We start from the raw sequence: 18,561 nt of genomic DNA on the forward strand, positions 1-18,561 counted from the left end.
AGAAAGGTAGCAAATTCTCCGTACTTATTTTAAGACCATGAGTATTGGTCCGGCCGGGGCTCGAACTCCTCGACCTCCCGCACAACGCAATCCGGCGCTCTAACCAATTGAGCTAACCGGGCGGCGGTTGATTGTTGTTGATTATACAATCATCATTTTGACAACGATATGAACAAACTTCTATATCGCAGATCATTGAGAATCTTAGAAAATCGTCATGGTAAGAGCCAACTCTAACTTCACCCTTTGTTTGTTCCTTGATCAATTCGATTTCGAATTTAAAACGTATAATCTGCGTCCCCAAACCTACAACTGTTTTATTTCTTCTATGTACAAGGATGTCTGAAGTCAAGAGAGCATTCAAAAATGCGTTAAAACAGAGATATTCGGTAGTCAGCGTTGTACTTTCGTCCTACAAATGTGTCTTCATACATTTAGGAGTTCCCGCCAATTCCTATTTACCGATTGTCATGATTAATGAAAGCCGAAATGCCACTTTTGTGGGTCGTGGATCGTGATGTGTGTCTTGGCAGCTGTAGCCCAAATCCAATGACGCAGTAATATCTTTAGACTCCAATCTTAGAACTTGTTTTAACCTAAGATCCCTGTTCTTGATATGTATTTATTTATTTATTTATTTATCATGAGCATTGACTGTTATTGTTGATCAAGTTGAGGTGGACGAGGGTAATCTTTGGTGAACAAAGGCTGATAGTTTCGAAATAAACTGTTTGGGGCTGCGTCGGTGGGAGTAACAAAATAATTTGGATATATCAACAAAGTTGAAATGGTAAATTGGCCACCGTAACGGTTACAAAAGCTGACGTTTCGAGCGTTAGCCCTTCGTCGGAGCTTAATCTTTGGTGAGACTGTAGACCTCTGAGTACGGTGCTGCTTGTTTCAAGCACTGGAACTGACATGGATCTTGGCTATTTAATTCGATTGCAGGAATCGTCAACAAATTCTAAAACAAATACTAGATCAGGTTTAGATGCAGTTCCCTTAAAGGAAGTTTCTTTTTTTTCTTCCATTTGGTACTCCCGACACATCCTCTTGTGGGCCAGACAGTTTCCTTTGCTTAACCGAACAAAGTGTTGGCCGGCCAATTAACAGTTTGAGGATAGTATTTCTAAAACAGCGTTCTTTAAAACAGTTAATCAATGGATTCACCAATGAGTGTAACTGCATCAATGTCGCGGACAATCCGGCGAATAGCCGAGTTTTTCCGACTGAGACAAGGAATAAATATCCCAACCAGAGACATCCCGCTTGAAGAAGAAACGAGGAAAGCATTGCATCAGTTATTAAAGGCGTCATCTTTGCGACTTTACAGTCAACTTTCCTTTGATTAGAAAGCTAACTTTGAACGTTTTCACCCCATTTCGTTTTCGTAACTCAAGGTACACCATGGTGTAAAAATAAATGATCGATATGATGACAAAAACAGACCCAATGCTCCGAGTCAGAGCTAAGCTTTCATGTCCTTTAAAATTTACACCAGCCCCAATCATTATGTAGGGTATTGCTATGATTATCGCTGGCATCCAAGCGACCACGACTAGTTTCTTTACGAGGCGTCGTGTCACGATCACTTTGTATACCCTCCACTTCGTATGGCGAAGAACCATTCCCAGGCATAGTTAATCCCCTCTATTAACTATGTACCAGGCTACCAATGCCAAGTGAAGCACGACTGTTCCACTGGCACAGTAATCATAGCCAAGCCCACGAGGTCTAATACACAAACATGTTCCAGAAACGTTTGGTTAGCAATCAATAAATCAACAGAGGCGGTTAATGGCATGGATACTGCACCAACCAGTACATCTGCATCCGCCTTACTACACGACAATACAGTCGATACTCTTTACGATCGTTTCTTCCTTCTCGTGGCAATGATCTCTAAAATATTCAACAAGACGATAAGGGGAGAAGAAAAAATTGTGATACCAAACACAACCCAAATAGTGGTGTTCTTATCCAATTCCCTAGCGAAACTTGAAATATGCAAACAAAAAAAAACTGTGATCTTGAAGTGTGAGCCTGATCAGTGACATTCTCTGACTCGTTTACGTTCATTTTGCCAGGTTAAGTTACTCACTAGATACAGTTGTGTTTTCGTATTAAGGAAGAGAGAAAGTGCTCTTTTATCCTGCGTTTTCACGATCACGGTAATTTAGCGTGAAATTTTGATACGCAAGTGCAAAATTTTAGGCGTTTCCAAAGAAACAGAATCAGATGCGAAGAACAATTCTTTTCTCAACGAACGTTAAAGGGGAAAAAACAACTGAAAGTACGTCATGAATGAAATCAGGTTTCAAAGTTGTGCTCTCCTTTTGTGAAACAGAGAAAGCGCTCTTTTTTTCTGCGTTTTTTACCGTCATTCACATTTATTAATCAAAACAGGTCCCTTTTACAACAGCTGACAGCAACATTTGAAAGATTGGTGAAAAGGTTTATTTTATGTTTACTTAAAATCTGGAGAGTTCTTAAAGGTCTAAGAAAGTAAGATAAAAAGTTAACTAATACATTATTCACAATAAACCTTACGATCCAATAAAAATGGAACGTGCGTCCACGTTGATTTATAAAAAAAGTACAATTCAGCATTATTTCTTCAAAGCTTCCTGTGTTTAATAAGCTACATAATTTTTCTGTGTGGGTGCGGTCGTGACAAACCCTGCATTCTGATCGGTAAATAGTTCGGTCCGGATATTCTTGTTTTGTCCCAAGGATGACAAAAATAAGTGATTTCACGGTTTATGGTCTGACTGTGTTGTCGGTTTGTATCAAAGCAAGCACGTTCCCGAAAACCCACAACAGCAGCAGTATTAGATCTCTTGCATTATTTCCTATATCGCATATCTAGAATTGCAAATTTCCTGTTTTTCGTCGAGTCTGCGAGAAAATAATATTGCTGGAAGGCGTTAATAAGGTAATTCAAGGGAACTTATCCCTTTTCCACAAGTCCGTTCCAGCAAAAATGATCTGTCCCATCATTCAACGGGGAGCAAGGTTCTGGGAAATGGCAGCTGAAGAAATCATACGCTTTAAAAATACCTTATTTTGTAGATTTGGACGTTTTCTAGACTTGCCATAGGTCTGAAATGCAGGAGGAGGCAAGATATCTGAAACGGTAAGCTGTTAAGTGTGGACTGTATGAACTATTAACGAAATCTCTCTTCTAGTGTGGTCGTTTGACAAGATCCTTGGTTGCCTGCCAGATTGGCAGGCACCTCCTTCAATGTTTTTGTTGTTTCGTTAACTGATCGAATTTTAACTTCTTTTAGGAAGGTAAAGGGAGGAAGCATCGATGCTCATCCCACAGAGAAGGCTATTGTGGTAAATTATGAGGTGGAAGCTGTAATACTTGGCCCGCTAGGAGAGCCCATGTTGGGTGAGCGAAAAGAGTGTCAGAAAGTGTAAGTTATGACCTTGTGTGGTCGTTTTGTTTGGTTCTCGTCTGGGAACAGTCTACATAGACCTATGGGCAGGTTTAACTTTCGACTCGTGTAATATTCTAGCCTAATAGTGGACTTTGGTCTTGGGATTTCTTTAGAACTGCAAATTGTTTGCCTGTTGTGGTTGGCGGAATGCGCTACATTCGTCTCCTAGTTACACTGGATTTGCTCACCGGGTACTAACTCCATACGTTGAAGAAGAATTTTTGATAATATCTTTCAATTCTTTCAATTCGGTATACTACCTATGAAAAATCTCTGAAATAAAAGTTTCTTATGAAGTAGATCTAAATTCAAAATAAAAAACATATATTGTTGTGGTGTTTGGTGTGAATTAAAGGCACCGTACTATCTCCATATGAAGAATTTTTGATAATATCCATCAATTTTTCAGTCCGATATTTTACCTCTGAGAAATCTGTAAAGTAGAAGTTTTAGATGAAATATGAAGCTTCTAAATCTAAAATAAATTGCATATTTTGTTGATGTGATTGCTGTGAATAAAGGGCATTGTGCTATCTTCATAATTTATGGCGCAGAATAATTTTTTATGATATGAATCAATTTTCAATGCACTGTACTACCTCTTAGGAATCTGTACAATAGAGGTTTCACATGGAATAGACATTTTCCAAATTTAACATCTATTTTTGTCATGATTGATTTGACTTAAACACACTGAAAAAGAAAACTAGGGTAGCCCAGATAAACAGTGTGTTTAAGCAGGAAATAAAGGGGTGTGGAAGAACATTATTTGTTACTTGTTAACAGAATTCGTCTTCAGAGTTTAAATGCCACAACCAACATAGCAAAGTTGGCTGCAGAAATTATTGAAAAGTGCAAGCTTATCCATCCTTCCAAAGTTCCTGAAGTGGAACAGTTACTATACTACCTACAAAACAGGAAGGATACAGGAAAAACAAAAGGTGATCCTAAGCTATTAGATTGGTCTCAGAATTTGAGTAGAAAAGTTGATTTATCCAAAGGAAAAGGCTGGTGAACATTGGGCAATAAGGTGACAGGTTGCAAAGAGAAGCAGGGGACAGTTTGCTCTGTTGCAGAAGTTGTTCAAATTCAAACTGGTTAGGGGTTCTATAGTTGTAGTAGCTACAAAAAAAAAAAATGAATTACACTAAATCGTTCTAAAGGAAGTAGTAATAAAACTGTGCTGGTGCAATGTGTTCCCTAGTTTGTCTTAGTCTAAAACATCTGCAACATCTGACTGGGTGATACAACTTACAGTTTCTTTGTCAGTGTTATAGCAGTTGTATGAGATTTTTCCTATACTTGTATGAATATTCAAGCCAAGTTTGCAAATGATGTTGTTCCATATACTTTAAAATTTTGTGATTAGAGGGTAAATTTTAACTTGAGGCCTATACACTATGTTGGTTTAGTTGTATTTCTTTTGTTTGGATTCTCCTCTAGGTAAAGAAAAAGGTGACAGCCTAAGAAATGCAGCAGCTGACTTTGAAGGCACTGAGGTATTTTTTTTTTTTGCTCATTTGCAAGGAAGTAGAGCAATAGAAAAGTAAATCAAAGATTTCACTGTATCAAGTGAGACCTGAATTTTATTTTTAATAAGTCATAAGATCTACATTTATTAATTTTTATACTGCAGAACCGTTAAGTTCATGTTATTATTCAGGATTTTCGGAGTTTAGCGATTGATTAAAGCTTTTTCTTTCCTTAATCTAGCTAGATGAACAAGCCAACATAAATGACATAGAGGAGTATGTAGAGTTGCTTTATGAAGAACTTCCTGAAAAGATACGAGGAACTGCCCTTATTTTACAGCTTTCGAGAAATCCTGACAACCTAGAGGAGCTTGCTACAAATGGTATGCTTAAAAGAGAATAGTAAAACCAATACAATCAGGCACCACTTTTGACAATCAATTGAAAAATATTTTTTTTAAACCTTGTAAAGTTTTTTAACCAAGATGTGTTTATTGAAGAGTCATGCTTCTTCGTGGCCTGGGGTCTGTTTCTCGAAAGTCCCGGTAACTTAACGGGCCCGAAGCCACGTTTTAAAATCAAAATTTAAAGGATAGGAAAGCAGGTTCTGGCACCCAAACCAGTCCTTTTTGTTTCTTTAACTGATAGCTTTACTGTATCATTTTCAAAATTTTTGAAATCCCCATTTTGAATGAAAACAGAACAGCTTTACGGGCCCGTTAATTTACCGGGACTTTCGAGAAACGGGCCCCAGGTCTTCTCCTGTTTTAATGGTCTATATCAGGACTTTTAGTTGAATGTGTCAAGTCCCTTTTAGCATGTGATCCTTTCACTTGGATACACAGTTGCTGTGAGTTTTGTGCAACATATTGAGTAGCTGGAAAATGCTTAATACTGCCATGAAAGTGATCAATTCACTTGTTGTATTTGCAGAACCTGTTTTGGGTGCCTTGTCCAGAGTGCTGCGCGAAGACTGGAAGAAAAGCACAGAACTTACCACCAACATTGTGTATGTGTTCTTTTGTTTCTCCAGCTTCTCCCAGTTCCACTCCATTATTGTCCATTACAAGATTGGGGCCATGTGTATGCAAGTCATGGATAGTGAAATTAAAAGATATGAGCAATGGTCTGCTGAACTGGAAAAGAAGAAAAATAATATCCTTTAATTGTTTCCAATATGGTAACTTTATTGAAAATGATGCACAGCTTTGTTCCCACCACAGATCTGTGCTATTTGAGGGTGTGTATGTTCTCTTACCTTATTTCTGACCAGCAAAGTTTATTTTGAAGTATTTTACTGTATTACAGTCCTAACTCAAAACTATACATGTATATATCTAAGGGTTTGGAAGTAACCCAGCAGGATTTGAGATTTTCTACCATTTTTCAAGTTAGCGCATAGCACTGATTGTGTTTTGAACAGTTCAAACATCCAGGAAAAATGAAAGTCTAGTTATTTCTGTTTGTCTTTTGATTCATGACGCTTGCTCTTTCTGGAATCACAATGCATTGAGCAACATAGAACTGTCCTCCTCAAATTTAATAATTCATAAAGTCAACTACAAATCACTGCATGTATACCACATCATGTGCATGTGTTTGGATGCCCAGTGAAAAACTGGATGAAAATGTTTAGATATTTGGATACAATATCCAAACGTCCACTGATTCTCGGAAAATCATATGACATCAATAAATTAATTTGAATTAAATGACATCTCAAGCAAACAACAAAATTTTATTTCCTTCAAAGATTGTAACAAAATAGTTGGGTATTTCACTTGTTATCACAGTTCGTAGAATTTATGACGAGTTTAACAATACATTTATCGAAAGTTACTCCCTGAAATACTGAACTGACATGATCTGTAGCACCCATTTGTTCTTATAAACTGTAGATTTCAGAACAGAATTGATAATAGACACGTTTTCCTCGTCAGAAGTTTTGCAAATCCGAAACCTTGAACTTGACTCATCCATCTCGCGCAGTAAACTGAATTGATAAACTGTAATAAGTTGGCTAACTCCCAAATGGAAGATTCCAACAAAACCATTTTTATCGCATTCTCTAGCTATTGTTTACAAACAATAATAGGCAACTTGTTTCAGAAACTATACCAAAAACTCATGCTTCGTGTTTCATCAGGGGTTACAAACACCTCAAAACAATAAGAGCATGAGGTGGTAGGCCGCGTGCTTTCATCTGATTCTCGGTGTTTGGAACCCCTGATGAAACCCTCGCATTCGTTTTTGATATATTACATGAACCAAATTTTTCACTGGTCATCCTTTTGTAATTTTTTACCAGAGGGGAGTTCCTTGGCCTTTTCTTCTCATTATGAGGGTGGAGTGAAAAAGTTACATGCTTAAATTGAACCTGATGAAAATCTTTCCCAGGATGGTTTGCTGGGTTGTTTGTTGTTTTATTTCTTCACGTCATGCTTTCATAAAGTACATTGTTCAGATATTGTTATTATTATTATTTAGATTACTGCAGTAAGAGAAACAATTTTGCTGCCAACTGTATTTTTCATCCTCCTTTAGAGTTCACATCTTCATACTTGGCACACCCTACTTTCAATCAAATTATTGCCGGTTTTTTTTTTTTTTACCATACATTCATTTTGATAGTTGCTGTTAGTTCTTGTTCTTAATTGAATTTAAACCTAGAGCTGGTTTTAACTTAACATGACAACGTGATAATAGAAAGGACTATGAAAGGAGCTATAAGAAATTTCTTGGTCTTGTTAAGAAGCAAGAGCAGCTTCTCAGAGGTAAACCTTAAACCTTTAATTCCCAAGCTCTGATTATTAATTCTCCCCTCTTAAGCTGCTGCATGTTTCCTTGTACATTAGTTACAAGAATTTGGTGTTAGATCAAGATAATAACTTGTACCTGATGAGTGTGAGTATTCTCATTGTCTGATGCAGGGTAATGTGTTGGTGTGAAGGTGTAGTCTGATCGTCCGGATGAGTGTAGTCCTGAGAAGGACTGTTGTCGGTGGTAGTGACTGACGTTTCGACAACCTGTGCGGAAGTCATCATCAGAGTCAAGTGAATGTTTGTTGTCAGTAGAATGTTCTTATTCCAGTTTGTGTAAAATGATCGGTTGGTTTTGCCGTGATGTTATTGGCTGTAAGACTATGGCTCTTACAGCCAATAACATCACGGCAAAACCAACCGATCATTTTACACAAACTGGAATAAGAACATTCTACTGACAACAATCATTCACTTGACTCTGATGATGACTTCCGCACAGGTTGTCGAAACATCAGTCACTACCACCGACAACAGTCCTTCTCAGGACTACACTCACCCGGATGATCAGACTACACCTTCGCATGTTACCCCCTGGATTAAGCCATTTACTGCATAATGTATTGGATATTCAAGGGAGAAGTTACATGTTAATCACCTCTGGGTTATAGGGTTAAACATACTTGTAGATTATTATTTAGTTCTTATTAACCGAGTGGGAGGTCTGTATGAGAGAATCGTGACCGAGGTCGCCAGTACAGGCCGAACGCTGTGAGGGCTGTACCAGCGACCGAGGTCAAGATTCTCCCATAAAGACCGACCTAGCTTGGTTAGTAAGATGTTTATTATATGGCTGTGTCTTATATGCCAATTTTTTATATTCTTTGTACCTTTTTTTTCTAGACCGGTCTAGATGCTGGTCTAGATGGGAAAATCTAGACCGCTTTCAATGTTGATTTCAGCCAATCAAATTCAAGGAATTCAGTAGTTCCCAGTCCTTGTGAGACACAGCCATATAATAAAAGTTCTTTTAAACCTTAGTTATCTTGGGTGATTTTTGGTGGCTTCTAAAGTGGTACACTGAGTAACATGCGGGGCACACTTGTATATCAGGGAGGCTGTTTTGTTATCTACTAGGATATTGGAAATAATCCTTTACAGCAAAAGTGATTGGGCAGTTATTGGGAATCCTAAGAAAATCCTATAAGAGAGCAGAATCTCATACTCAAGCCATGTAAAAAATGAATCCTGCAGAATTTCCTTTCTTTCCTTGATTTGTACATCTTGAGACTCATTTTTGAGCATCTCAAAAATTCGACTCACATGTCTCATTACTGGACTTGAACCTCGATCCTCAAAGGTTTTTTGAAAATTGAGGATTCAGGATCAAGGATCGAGGTTCAAGGAACAAGTTTGTGATAATTTACTTTTGAGAAGTACTGTCTTATAGTTCAGGTTCACTCTTAACCCAAAGGGTAACTGTAGAACCATAGTTAATGGATTTGATTGTAACAGTTGCCTTCAAGATAATTGTAATCAGTCAGTGGTCAAGAATTTTTTCAAAAGGTGTGTAAGTTCTACATATTTTATCCTTCTAGTTTTATCTTACTTGCTTCTAAATCTGGCTGAAGATGCAAAGGTTGAGATGAAGATGAAAAACAAGGGGATTGTTTCCATGTTAGTGCAGCTTTTGGAAAGAGACAATGTAGATTTACTGATTCTGGTTGTTTCATTTCTTAAAAAGTTGAGTATTTTCATGGAGAACAAAGCTGAAATGGTAAGTTACTATTTAATGATTTAAAAGTACCAGACTAAGTTTTTAGAGTTGAGGATTGCGGATTATCATCATTAAATTTTTTTATTTTCTTTCAGGCAGAATGTGGCATATTGGATAAGCTTGCCAACTTGATTCCTCATTCAAATGAGGTATTAATATTGAATTAATGTATCAAAAAATATATAGAAATGTTTGTTGTTGGTTTTCAAGAGGATATTACATGATGGTAGGAAGATATGAATTTTATGTTCAAGTAGCAAGAACAAAATCTCACAAGTATACACTGGCTGGTAAATCATTGAGCAAACATGTACTTTCTTTTTATTATATGGACAAGAAATTTACATGTTGGAGGTTGAAAAGCTTCAAGACAATCACTGCATACCGTTCAGCACAAACAGAACAAAAATCTACCCGTGTCTCATGATTGCAACTTTCAAGAAATTCCTTGAAAATCTCTAGATTATACACTCAATGTTTTCATTTTGGTGTTCTCATTCTTGTGTTGTTCCGAAAATGCATGTATATCTTTGTGATGTTGTTGCTCAATATCCCTACTCATGTTACATACGAAAAATATGCTACTGAGTTCCCAGATGTAGTGGCCGTATTGATTCTTCAAGTGTTGTAGTTCTTGGTAAAACACTCGCATCCAGTTAAGAATTATTATGTTATCTTATTTTTTAGGATCTTCTCAACATTGCACTTCGCCTGCTTCTTAATCTCTCATTTGACACTGACCTGCGAGCAAAAGCAGTGAAAGCAGGAATTCTTCCAAAACTTGTGCCACTTGTTTGTAAGTCATATATGTACATACATGTTTATTCAAATTTATATAAAATTATACAAAATTTGAAAAGGGAAGTTTAGAGGTTAACCCTATGATAAAACTTCCCTGAAAGAAAATAAAAAAAGAAAAATATATATATTATAACTATATACAGAATAAAAATTTTAGTAATTCATAGTTTTAAAAATGATTTAAGTCTTAATTTAAAAAGTTCAAGGTTTCCCACTTCAACAATGTTCTTGGCTAAACTGTTCCAATCTCTAATCACTCTAACAAAAAATGAATGTTTAAAACAGTTGATTCTGGTTGATTTTAAAAAAAGTTTATACGAGTGGTTGGCTCTAGTGGAAGTCCTCTTCTATATTACTATCGGAATATTTGATTAGACAAGTAGAAATTATTAAGTTATTGCTAAGGATAAATAAGAGGCTCAGATATGTTACATTGTTGATATGCTGACTGTCTCACGGTTATCTTGTGTTGGGTTGTCACTGTTTTCTTCCCCACTGTACTCCTGTAATAGGGAACGAATGTAAGAGAACTGAGGATTGGCTAGGTCAAGATGTGATTTTTAATTATTATTAATTATTAAGTTATTGATAAGGATAAATAAGAGGCTCAGATATGTTACATTGTTGATATGCTGACTGTCTCACGGTTATCTTGTGTTGGGTTGTCACTGTTTTCTTCCCCACTGTACTCCTGTAATAGGGAACGAATGTAAGAGAACTGAGGATTGGCCAGGTCAAGATGTGATTTTTGATGAAATGAAGTGTTTTTAGCAGACTTTATTTACTTTTTTCATCCTTAAAATCTCTCTGGAAAAAATTTTATGCAGAAAAATTCCCTTTTGAATTTACAGGGGCATCAATGCAAAAAAAATTAAATTTGTCTGGCCACATCCTGAGGATCCAACCACACTAAGAGCATAAAAAAAAAAACAACTATTTGAATTATCTTAGTTTTGTTTTTATGTTGTTGTTGATCTAGCCAATGAGGTCCACAGTGTAGTGGTACTTTGTATTCTGTACCACATCAGCATGGATGACAGATTCAAGTCCATGTTTACCTACACAGACTGTATACCAATTGTAAGTTTCTTTTTCTCTAACTGAGGAAGAACTCTGTGCATTGTATAAACTTTTCCCACCTGTCTGATTTCTGTTTCCTTTGACTTAGATCTGGAGTAAACCAGAGAAAACTTTCAACCACATTATAAACATTCCTTATTCAAATGAAACATGCTTTGATACCTAATGAAAAGCAAACCAATACAGGCATTTATTTGTTGAGATATTTCACTCCATGAATTTTTTAGCAAATTTACGTTTAAATTAACTGTAAAATATTGCTGTGATATATCTTTATTACTCTGTTATTCATGTCCTTCTATGTAGATTTCACTGATTAAACAAATAATGATGTTAAAGAAATTAAAAAAAAAAGAAAAGAAAGAGAAATGAGATACATTTGCTATAGGTGTGAAACAAAGAGAAAGACTGAGTTTCTACAATGCTTTGAAGCTCAGACTTTTCCATCGTGTGCTCTGATTCTCTGCCATTTAGACTACAGAGAACCTTGCTGATGAGCAAGACCATATACTACAGTGCCAGTTCTTATGTTGTAAGCATATTGCATATTGCATATTGCTAGGATCAGCAATTATAAAAGGATCAAGTGTAGAATAAGGGAGATTAAGAGTGCCAGTAAAGTTTGAGTTGAAGAATGATGCTTTTATTGACACTGATCCTATGCCTTTGTCAGGGTGAAGGGTCAGGCCTCACTCTGGCTAGGGGCTAATGCTCGAAATGTTGGCTATAAAAACTCTTTATGGTGGTCAGTTTCCATTATCAACTCAGTTGTTCATACCAGCTTATCTAGGAATACCCCCACTGATGCAGCGCACCATAGTTTCTTTAGAAACTGCTCCCCTTTATTCCTTTGAAATTGAATTTGATACGTGCCATGGTTGTTCCTTAGATGATGCAGATGATGCTGGAATGTCCGGGAGATCGCATTGACTTGGAGCTTATTGCTTTGGCCATTAACCTAGCAGCTAACAAAAGGAATGCTCAGTTGATTTGCGAAGGACCAGGATTGAAGCTTCTTATGAGGAGAGCATTTAAGTTTAACGATCCACTGTTACTTAAGATGATCAGAAATATTTCACAGCATGAAGGACAAAAAGCCCAGTTCGTGGTAAGTGATACTAACAGACAACAGTGGGGAGCCCCTTTACTCATAGAAGCTATTTCATGATCTTTATAGTGATCGTTACTGAGGTACAAAACTCCCTCCCCCCCCCCCCCTTAACATTCGGACTACTAAACATTTGTTTGGTGAAACAGAAACCGCTTAAAAGAGAGGATAACAAAACCAAGAGGGAACAAGGATTACTGAGGTTGAAGTATGTAAACCGTTTAACCCTTTACACGCCAACATCAGTTTGCGTATTCTCTATACTGCAGTAAATGGTTTGAACCCGGGGGTAACATGTAAAAGTGCAGTGTGATCGTCCGAGTGAGTGTAGTCCTGAGAAGGACTGTTGTCGGTGGTGGTGACTGACGTCTCGACAACCTGTGCGAAAGTCATCATCAGAGTCAAGTGAATAGTTGTTGTCAGTAGAATGTTCTTAGTCCAGTTCGTGTAAAATGATTGGTCAGTTTTGCCGTGATGGTATTGGCTTTAAGACTCAAGTGGCGTAAGTCGGTCGTGATTGGTCTGTTTCGATCCTTCGGTAAAGTTAGGTCGTTCTGTTCGGTTCGTTTGTAATGTTAATGTCGTGAATGAGTCGTTTGTATGGAGCCGGTAGTAGCTGACACCTGTTAAGGGGGATGATGATGACTTCCGCATAGGTTGTCGAAACGTCAGTCACACCACCGACAACAGTCCTTCTCAAGACTACACTCACCCGGACGATCACATTACACTTTCACATTCTTCATACTGTTCTCTATATTTTTCCCAAGATACTGACAAGGAGAATTTGATAAACAATCAAGAGTCTCTGTAAATGCTGATCATGTTCTTTATTCTCGTGACCTTAATGTTTGATTCAGGGGTGATATTGTAAGAAGAAATTAGATGCTAGTCTCTCTCAAGGGTTCTCCGAAGTCTCCCTTCCTGCTGCTACACATTTCCTCGTAAATTAGTTACGAGAATTTGGTGTTCCATCAATGTCGCGTTCCCAGCACGACAGACGCGGGGTGTAGCGTAATTGGGTTCGCCAGGTCAACCACAGTAAAGTACAGGACGGAGAGCAGACTTGCTCGTTTATTGGACTAAAATCATGTAAACAGGCTAGCCGACTTGTTACAACACTTACGGTAAAAACCAAAAAGGAATGTACGATTTGTCTAAGCTAAGGAAACGAGCTAAACTACAAATCTGACGACAGAAAACACAACTAAAAACTGATAGGAACTCAACGATCGTGACTTACGTCTGATCTTGACTCCGGGGATGAGAAAACTCCAAGTTGTTAAAAAAAAAACTCCGAAAGACTCCTATGAAACTCCTCTTTGCTCCAAGGACAACTCCTTAAAACTAAAATGTTCGCGTGAATAAAGGCCTAATATACTTCTGTGACGTAAAGGAAACTAAACTGAAACAACTCTTTGTGCGGCTAGCCGAAAAAGGATATTTTATAATCACGTAATCAAAACGAAACAAGGCTACATTTTAAGAAAAAAAAGGTCGTATAATCTTCCAAAGCGTTCTTTGTACAGCAACGTGATAATCAAGATAACTTCTGCCTGATAAGTTTGAGTATACTCATGACCTGTTTGCTGGATGATGTGATGATGTATGGATATTATAGGGAGAAATAACATGTTAATCACTTCTGGGAGTTAAAGAGTCAAGGCGGATTGGAAGTGACGCACTAAATTACTTTCCTGTGTATTATGCAGATAAAACTGTAATTTTGTCATTTGCTATTTGTCTCTGAGGTGATGCTCGTGAAGATCATTCTTGTGATTACATTCACGATTGTTTCTGTGTAGGAGTATATTGGCGACCTAGCAAACGCTGTTCAGAAATGCCCTGATGAAGAGTTCGTCTTGGAGTCTCTGGGAATCTTAGGAAACCTGACAGTGGCCGATGTAAATTTTCAGCAGCTGTTAACAGATTACGACATGCTGAATTACATTAAAACCAAGCTAAATCCAGGTAGGAAAAGACAGCTTTTATTGGCTTGGGTTGTTCAAAACCCGAACTGAACCGTTCAAAGTGCGATCATTGGTTCGCCAGCTGTACCTACTATAACAGCGTGTAGTTTTTGTATGAAGTAGCCCCAAGACTAGTCGTGTCGAATTTCGATTAATTCCGTTATATGGAAACTATATAGAAACTTGGACCTGCTTACCTGAACCAGTAATGCAGGAGGACTTTCACTATATGAACAGAAACAGATTTGTAAACTGACTTAACCTTCTACCACATAACAACCTGGAAAATGAACGATTTTTGAGGTGAATTGTTCTTACGTTTTTTGAACATTTGATAAAAGGCTAAAAATGAAATGTATGCGGAATTGCCAGCAATAGTTTGGTAATGCCATGTGGTTTGTTTATCACTGGGATTTACTTATTTTACTTGTTACATTTGACACGTTTGATTCACAACATTTCTGGCTTCTAACAGAAATAGTATCACTTCCCACGGCTCCAAGAATTTCAGCAGCTCTCTTAAGTCCTTCTCGTTGGCTTTTGAGAGTCCTTCTCGAGAGCCTTTGGAACCCAAATGGCATGTAACTAGTTTAACCTTGACCAGCTGTATCTTGTGAAGTAGGCAGGACGTATTTATTTCCCTTTTTTGTGATCAGTTCAGTCATGTGAGATGCGGCTTCGTTGCAGGTGTAGCAGAGGATGACCTTGTTCTGGAAGTAGTGATCTTAATTGGCACCGTGTCATTGGACGATGAGTGTGCTACTGTGTTTGCTAAGGAGGGAATCATTCAAATGCTTATAGAATTGTTGAATGGTAAATCTTCTCTTTCGTAAAAAGTTTCTCGGCAAACTTAATAGGTGTAAATAGGTGAAAAGTTCTGACATTCAGTAAGTTATCTTATTTAGCTATGGTCGAGAGAGGCTTCAAATTGATGTTTTTTCCTGGTCTTTTTGTCATAACAGCCAAGCAGGAGGACGATGAGGTTGTGTTACAAATAGTTTACGTTTTCTACCAAATGATTTTTCACAAGGCGACAAGGGAGGTCATTGTGAAGCAAACGCGTATCCTTTTAATAATCTAGCTGGCTAAAAAAAAAAGTAAGCTTGCAAAAAAAAAAAAGTAAGTCTACGTGGACAAAAAGGGTTGGAAGGTACTCACAATAATTTTTTGTAAAACGTCTACTTACTTGCGGGTGGTTGAATCCCTTTTACAGCAAATACACGGAAGTAGACTCTAATTTTTGCTGCAATTTTACCGTTGATGTTCTTGTGAAAAATCGTTACTAACATCAACTCTGTTTTTTCATGAAATGCCTTCCCATTAAGGTTAATTGTAAAGGTTTTAATACCTTAACATTGCTTGTCAGAGGCCCCTGCTTATCTTATTGATCTGATGCACGACAAGAACACAGAAATCCGCAAAGTTTGTGACCAGACTTTGGACATTATCATGGTACTGTTGTTCACTTCTTTTTGTGTGTTACTCTGTTTTAGTGGTCGTTATGATACTGTTGTGGACATCTTCGTGTGTAGTCGGTCTGTTTTTGTTATGTTTTGCTTTGTTTTTCTTTCCTGAGCTTCCCAATTGTAAAGGAGCGCATTACACATGGATAAGCAAGACACCTTCTCTTTAAACTGACTTGCCAAGGAGATTTTTTTTAAGGACAAAATTGACTAGTGCCAGTTAAGACACTAGCCGAGGAAATTGTAAGGTTGCAAATCAACTTCCACCTTGAAAAAATTTTCTTGACGAATCCATTTTTTCTAATAGGATCAATGTCAGTTTCCGAGCTGCGCACCCACCACACCCCTCCCATTCCCTAAACCAACAACAGGCAAGTACTAAGGGTAAGTGAGAGTTAATGTTAAGTTAGGGGCGGGGTGGGTGCGCAGTTGTTTACATACTGACATTGATCAAAAACTAACCAGTGTAACTATGGTTTTTTTTTTGTCTTTGAGTGTTTGCTACGCAGTTTTAGTTTGAAGTCGAAAATGCTGAAACTAGAAGTATACACGTGTCCTCGACTGAACACAGTTGTTGAGTAAGTCCTTGTTCATGTTTGGTTATCATTTAAGGAATATGATGAGGACTGGGCAAAGAAGATCCAAGCAGAGAAATTTCGCTGGCACAACTCACAGTGGCTGGAGATGGTAGAAAATAAAGTCATGGAAGACAATGACAGCCTGATGTATGGTGAGGATTCCTTCATGGACGGTGATCCTCTCGACAGACCCGATCTCTTCTATGGTCATCCGGGATACGACGACCCTGTCACGCTGATGTCACGCGAAGGAGCCATGACTCCGGAATACATGAGGGAGGATCCGAGCGAGTACGGAATGTACAACGGCGAAGCGTACTTGAATTCCACCGGTCATCCTGTGAGCCCGTACGCCATGGCGCAATATGAGGGATACCCCAGTGACGGAGCAGGGTATTTGACTGCCGAGGAAGTGGCCATGGGGAGCTGGGGACATTTGATAGACGACGAGCCTGGCCAGGGACCTTATGGTTCTCCACAAGGTCAGATTGCCCGGCCTAGCAGCCGGTATGGTCCCCCTGTGTCACCAGGTTATTCTGAATCTTATGGGGCTGAGATAATGGAGCCAGAAACTGATATGTATAGGAGGCCCGTGTCAAGAATGAGATCAAGCTATGAAGACACGCATTATGGTTACAGATAGTAATCTGACTCGGTTGATTATTAACCCAAAGCTATAAACTCATCGATGGAATGACGGAGCTTGTTAGACGTTCCTTGAGTAGTCTGAGATGACTCGAACCTCTGTGTTCGAGCGAATAACATTCTGATACTTGCTTGGCTCCTGTTGAGCTCTTTAATTTTTGCATTCGCTACGTTGAAATCTGTGAAAGTGTTTCGAGATTTTTTCCCCCTTTTTACATGGCTGCAGTGAACAGAGTCTTTATCTTAACCATACCTAAAATGTATGTGAAATATATATGAAACACAGAATCAAGAATACAATCATCTCTAAAACAAGAGCAAGATTTTGAATCACTTATTGCTTGAGCAGCAAACGGCATCTATCATGCATGATCTATTGCTGTCTGCTTTTCAGCTGGTTGTGCAGTGATGAAAAATTACTTGAATCTGTTGTGGAGCGGAGACTTTTCAAATTTGTTCTTGTTTCTCTTTTGTGTTTTTTTCGTTTGTGTTCGCCTCGAATATAGTTCTTAAGTTTTTAATCTGCCTCTTGCGTTAAGAAATGTGGTTAAAAACCACATGTGAACCGGAAATTTTTACTAACAACTGTGTGGAAACGCAAAGATGTTTTTCAGGATGCCATGGCAGTGTTTAAATAATCTCAGAATTATGCTCTTTGTAAATACTTCAAAAGTGTATCTATATTTATCGTGGAAGTTGTCTGCTGTTGACGGTGTTTTCTTTTCTTTCTGATTGGTTCGTCCATCAAAGGTTTAGCTGCGCTATCGAGAAATAGCTCTTATCTCATAACTGCTCTGCTTAAAATATTTCTAAAGCTTTTTAAAGATGAACTGACATTTTTTAAATCCATACTTGTTCTCGGGCTTGTTTATTAGATATTAAACTGATACGTGTCCTTGTACATGTTCCTTGTAATACTTTCCCATTACATTCTTTAGCGTCTTCCTTTAAACAAAATTTTTGGGATTTGATGATAGAATCACCTATTTGGCAGTATTTCCTTGTTTTACGTATATATTTTTTTCATAGCTGGGTTCACGATGACCGTTTCCTCGTTGGAAATTTAGCGACGACTATTACTTCCTGCGCGCGACGTTGCATGTTCGTTACCTGGGCGCCGAAGATGACTCTAGAAGCTAAACAGGAGGCACTGGAGTTTGCGAGCCGCCGAATTCTGTCCACTTACTGGAACAAGATCCGATTTTACTTGGATTCGACCTCATTCCTGTTTCCAATCATTTACTATCAATTTACTAGAACTCGGTTGACTCGAATTCCCCGTTGAGTTGAGCTACTTTAACTTTCCCTCGGCTGATTTACCCTGATAACCCGAATTTTAAAATTAAAAGAACGTCTGTCGATAAACTTCAAAGTGTCGAATGTAGCTGATTGAAACTTCCCACTCTTGTCATTCTATGATCGCGATTGATATGACCGTGAAACTTAAAACATTTGCTAAACT

At 38.0% G+C, this 18,561-nt stretch overlaps 1 protein-coding gene across 2 annotated transcripts; it reads left to right on the forward strand.

Annotated features, from left to right (window-relative positions):
• The first annotated feature begins 3,000 nt into the window (after positions 1–3,000).
• On the forward strand, positions 3,001–17,422 carry LOC111332312 (kinesin-associated protein 3). 2 transcript variants are annotated; one of them, XM_022937624.2, is made up of 17 exons: positions 3,001–3,136; positions 3,291–3,422; positions 4,233–4,387; positions 4,890–4,945; positions 5,160–5,301; positions 5,852–6,073; positions 7,615–7,692; positions 9,276–9,454; positions 9,550–9,603; positions 10,142–10,250; positions 11,235–11,335; positions 12,225–12,443; positions 14,249–14,414; positions 15,101–15,226; positions 15,376–15,474; positions 15,780–15,865; positions 16,489–17,422. In XM_022937624.2, the coding sequence occupies exons 1-17, from the start codon at positions 3,108–3,110 to the stop codon at positions 17,095–17,097; spliced, it is 2,562 nt and encodes an 853-aa protein (XP_022793359.2). In that variant the 5' UTR covers positions 3,001–3,107; the 3' UTR covers positions 17,098–17,422. The 2 variants fall into 2 exon arrangements, with proteins under 2 accessions (XP_022793359.2, XP_088614278.1); XM_088758152.1 differs by lacking the exon at positions 15,376–15,474 and having other exon boundaries at positions 16,489–17,244.
• Positions 17,423–18,561: the final 1,139 nt, after the last annotated feature.

This window comes from Stylophora pistillata, chromosome 4, assembly GCF_964205215.1.
Source record: "Stylophora pistillata chromosome 4, jaStyPist1.2, whole genome shotgun sequence".
Lineage (NCBI taxonomy): Eukaryota > Metazoa > Cnidaria > Anthozoa > Scleractinia > Pocilloporidae > Stylophora > Stylophora pistillata.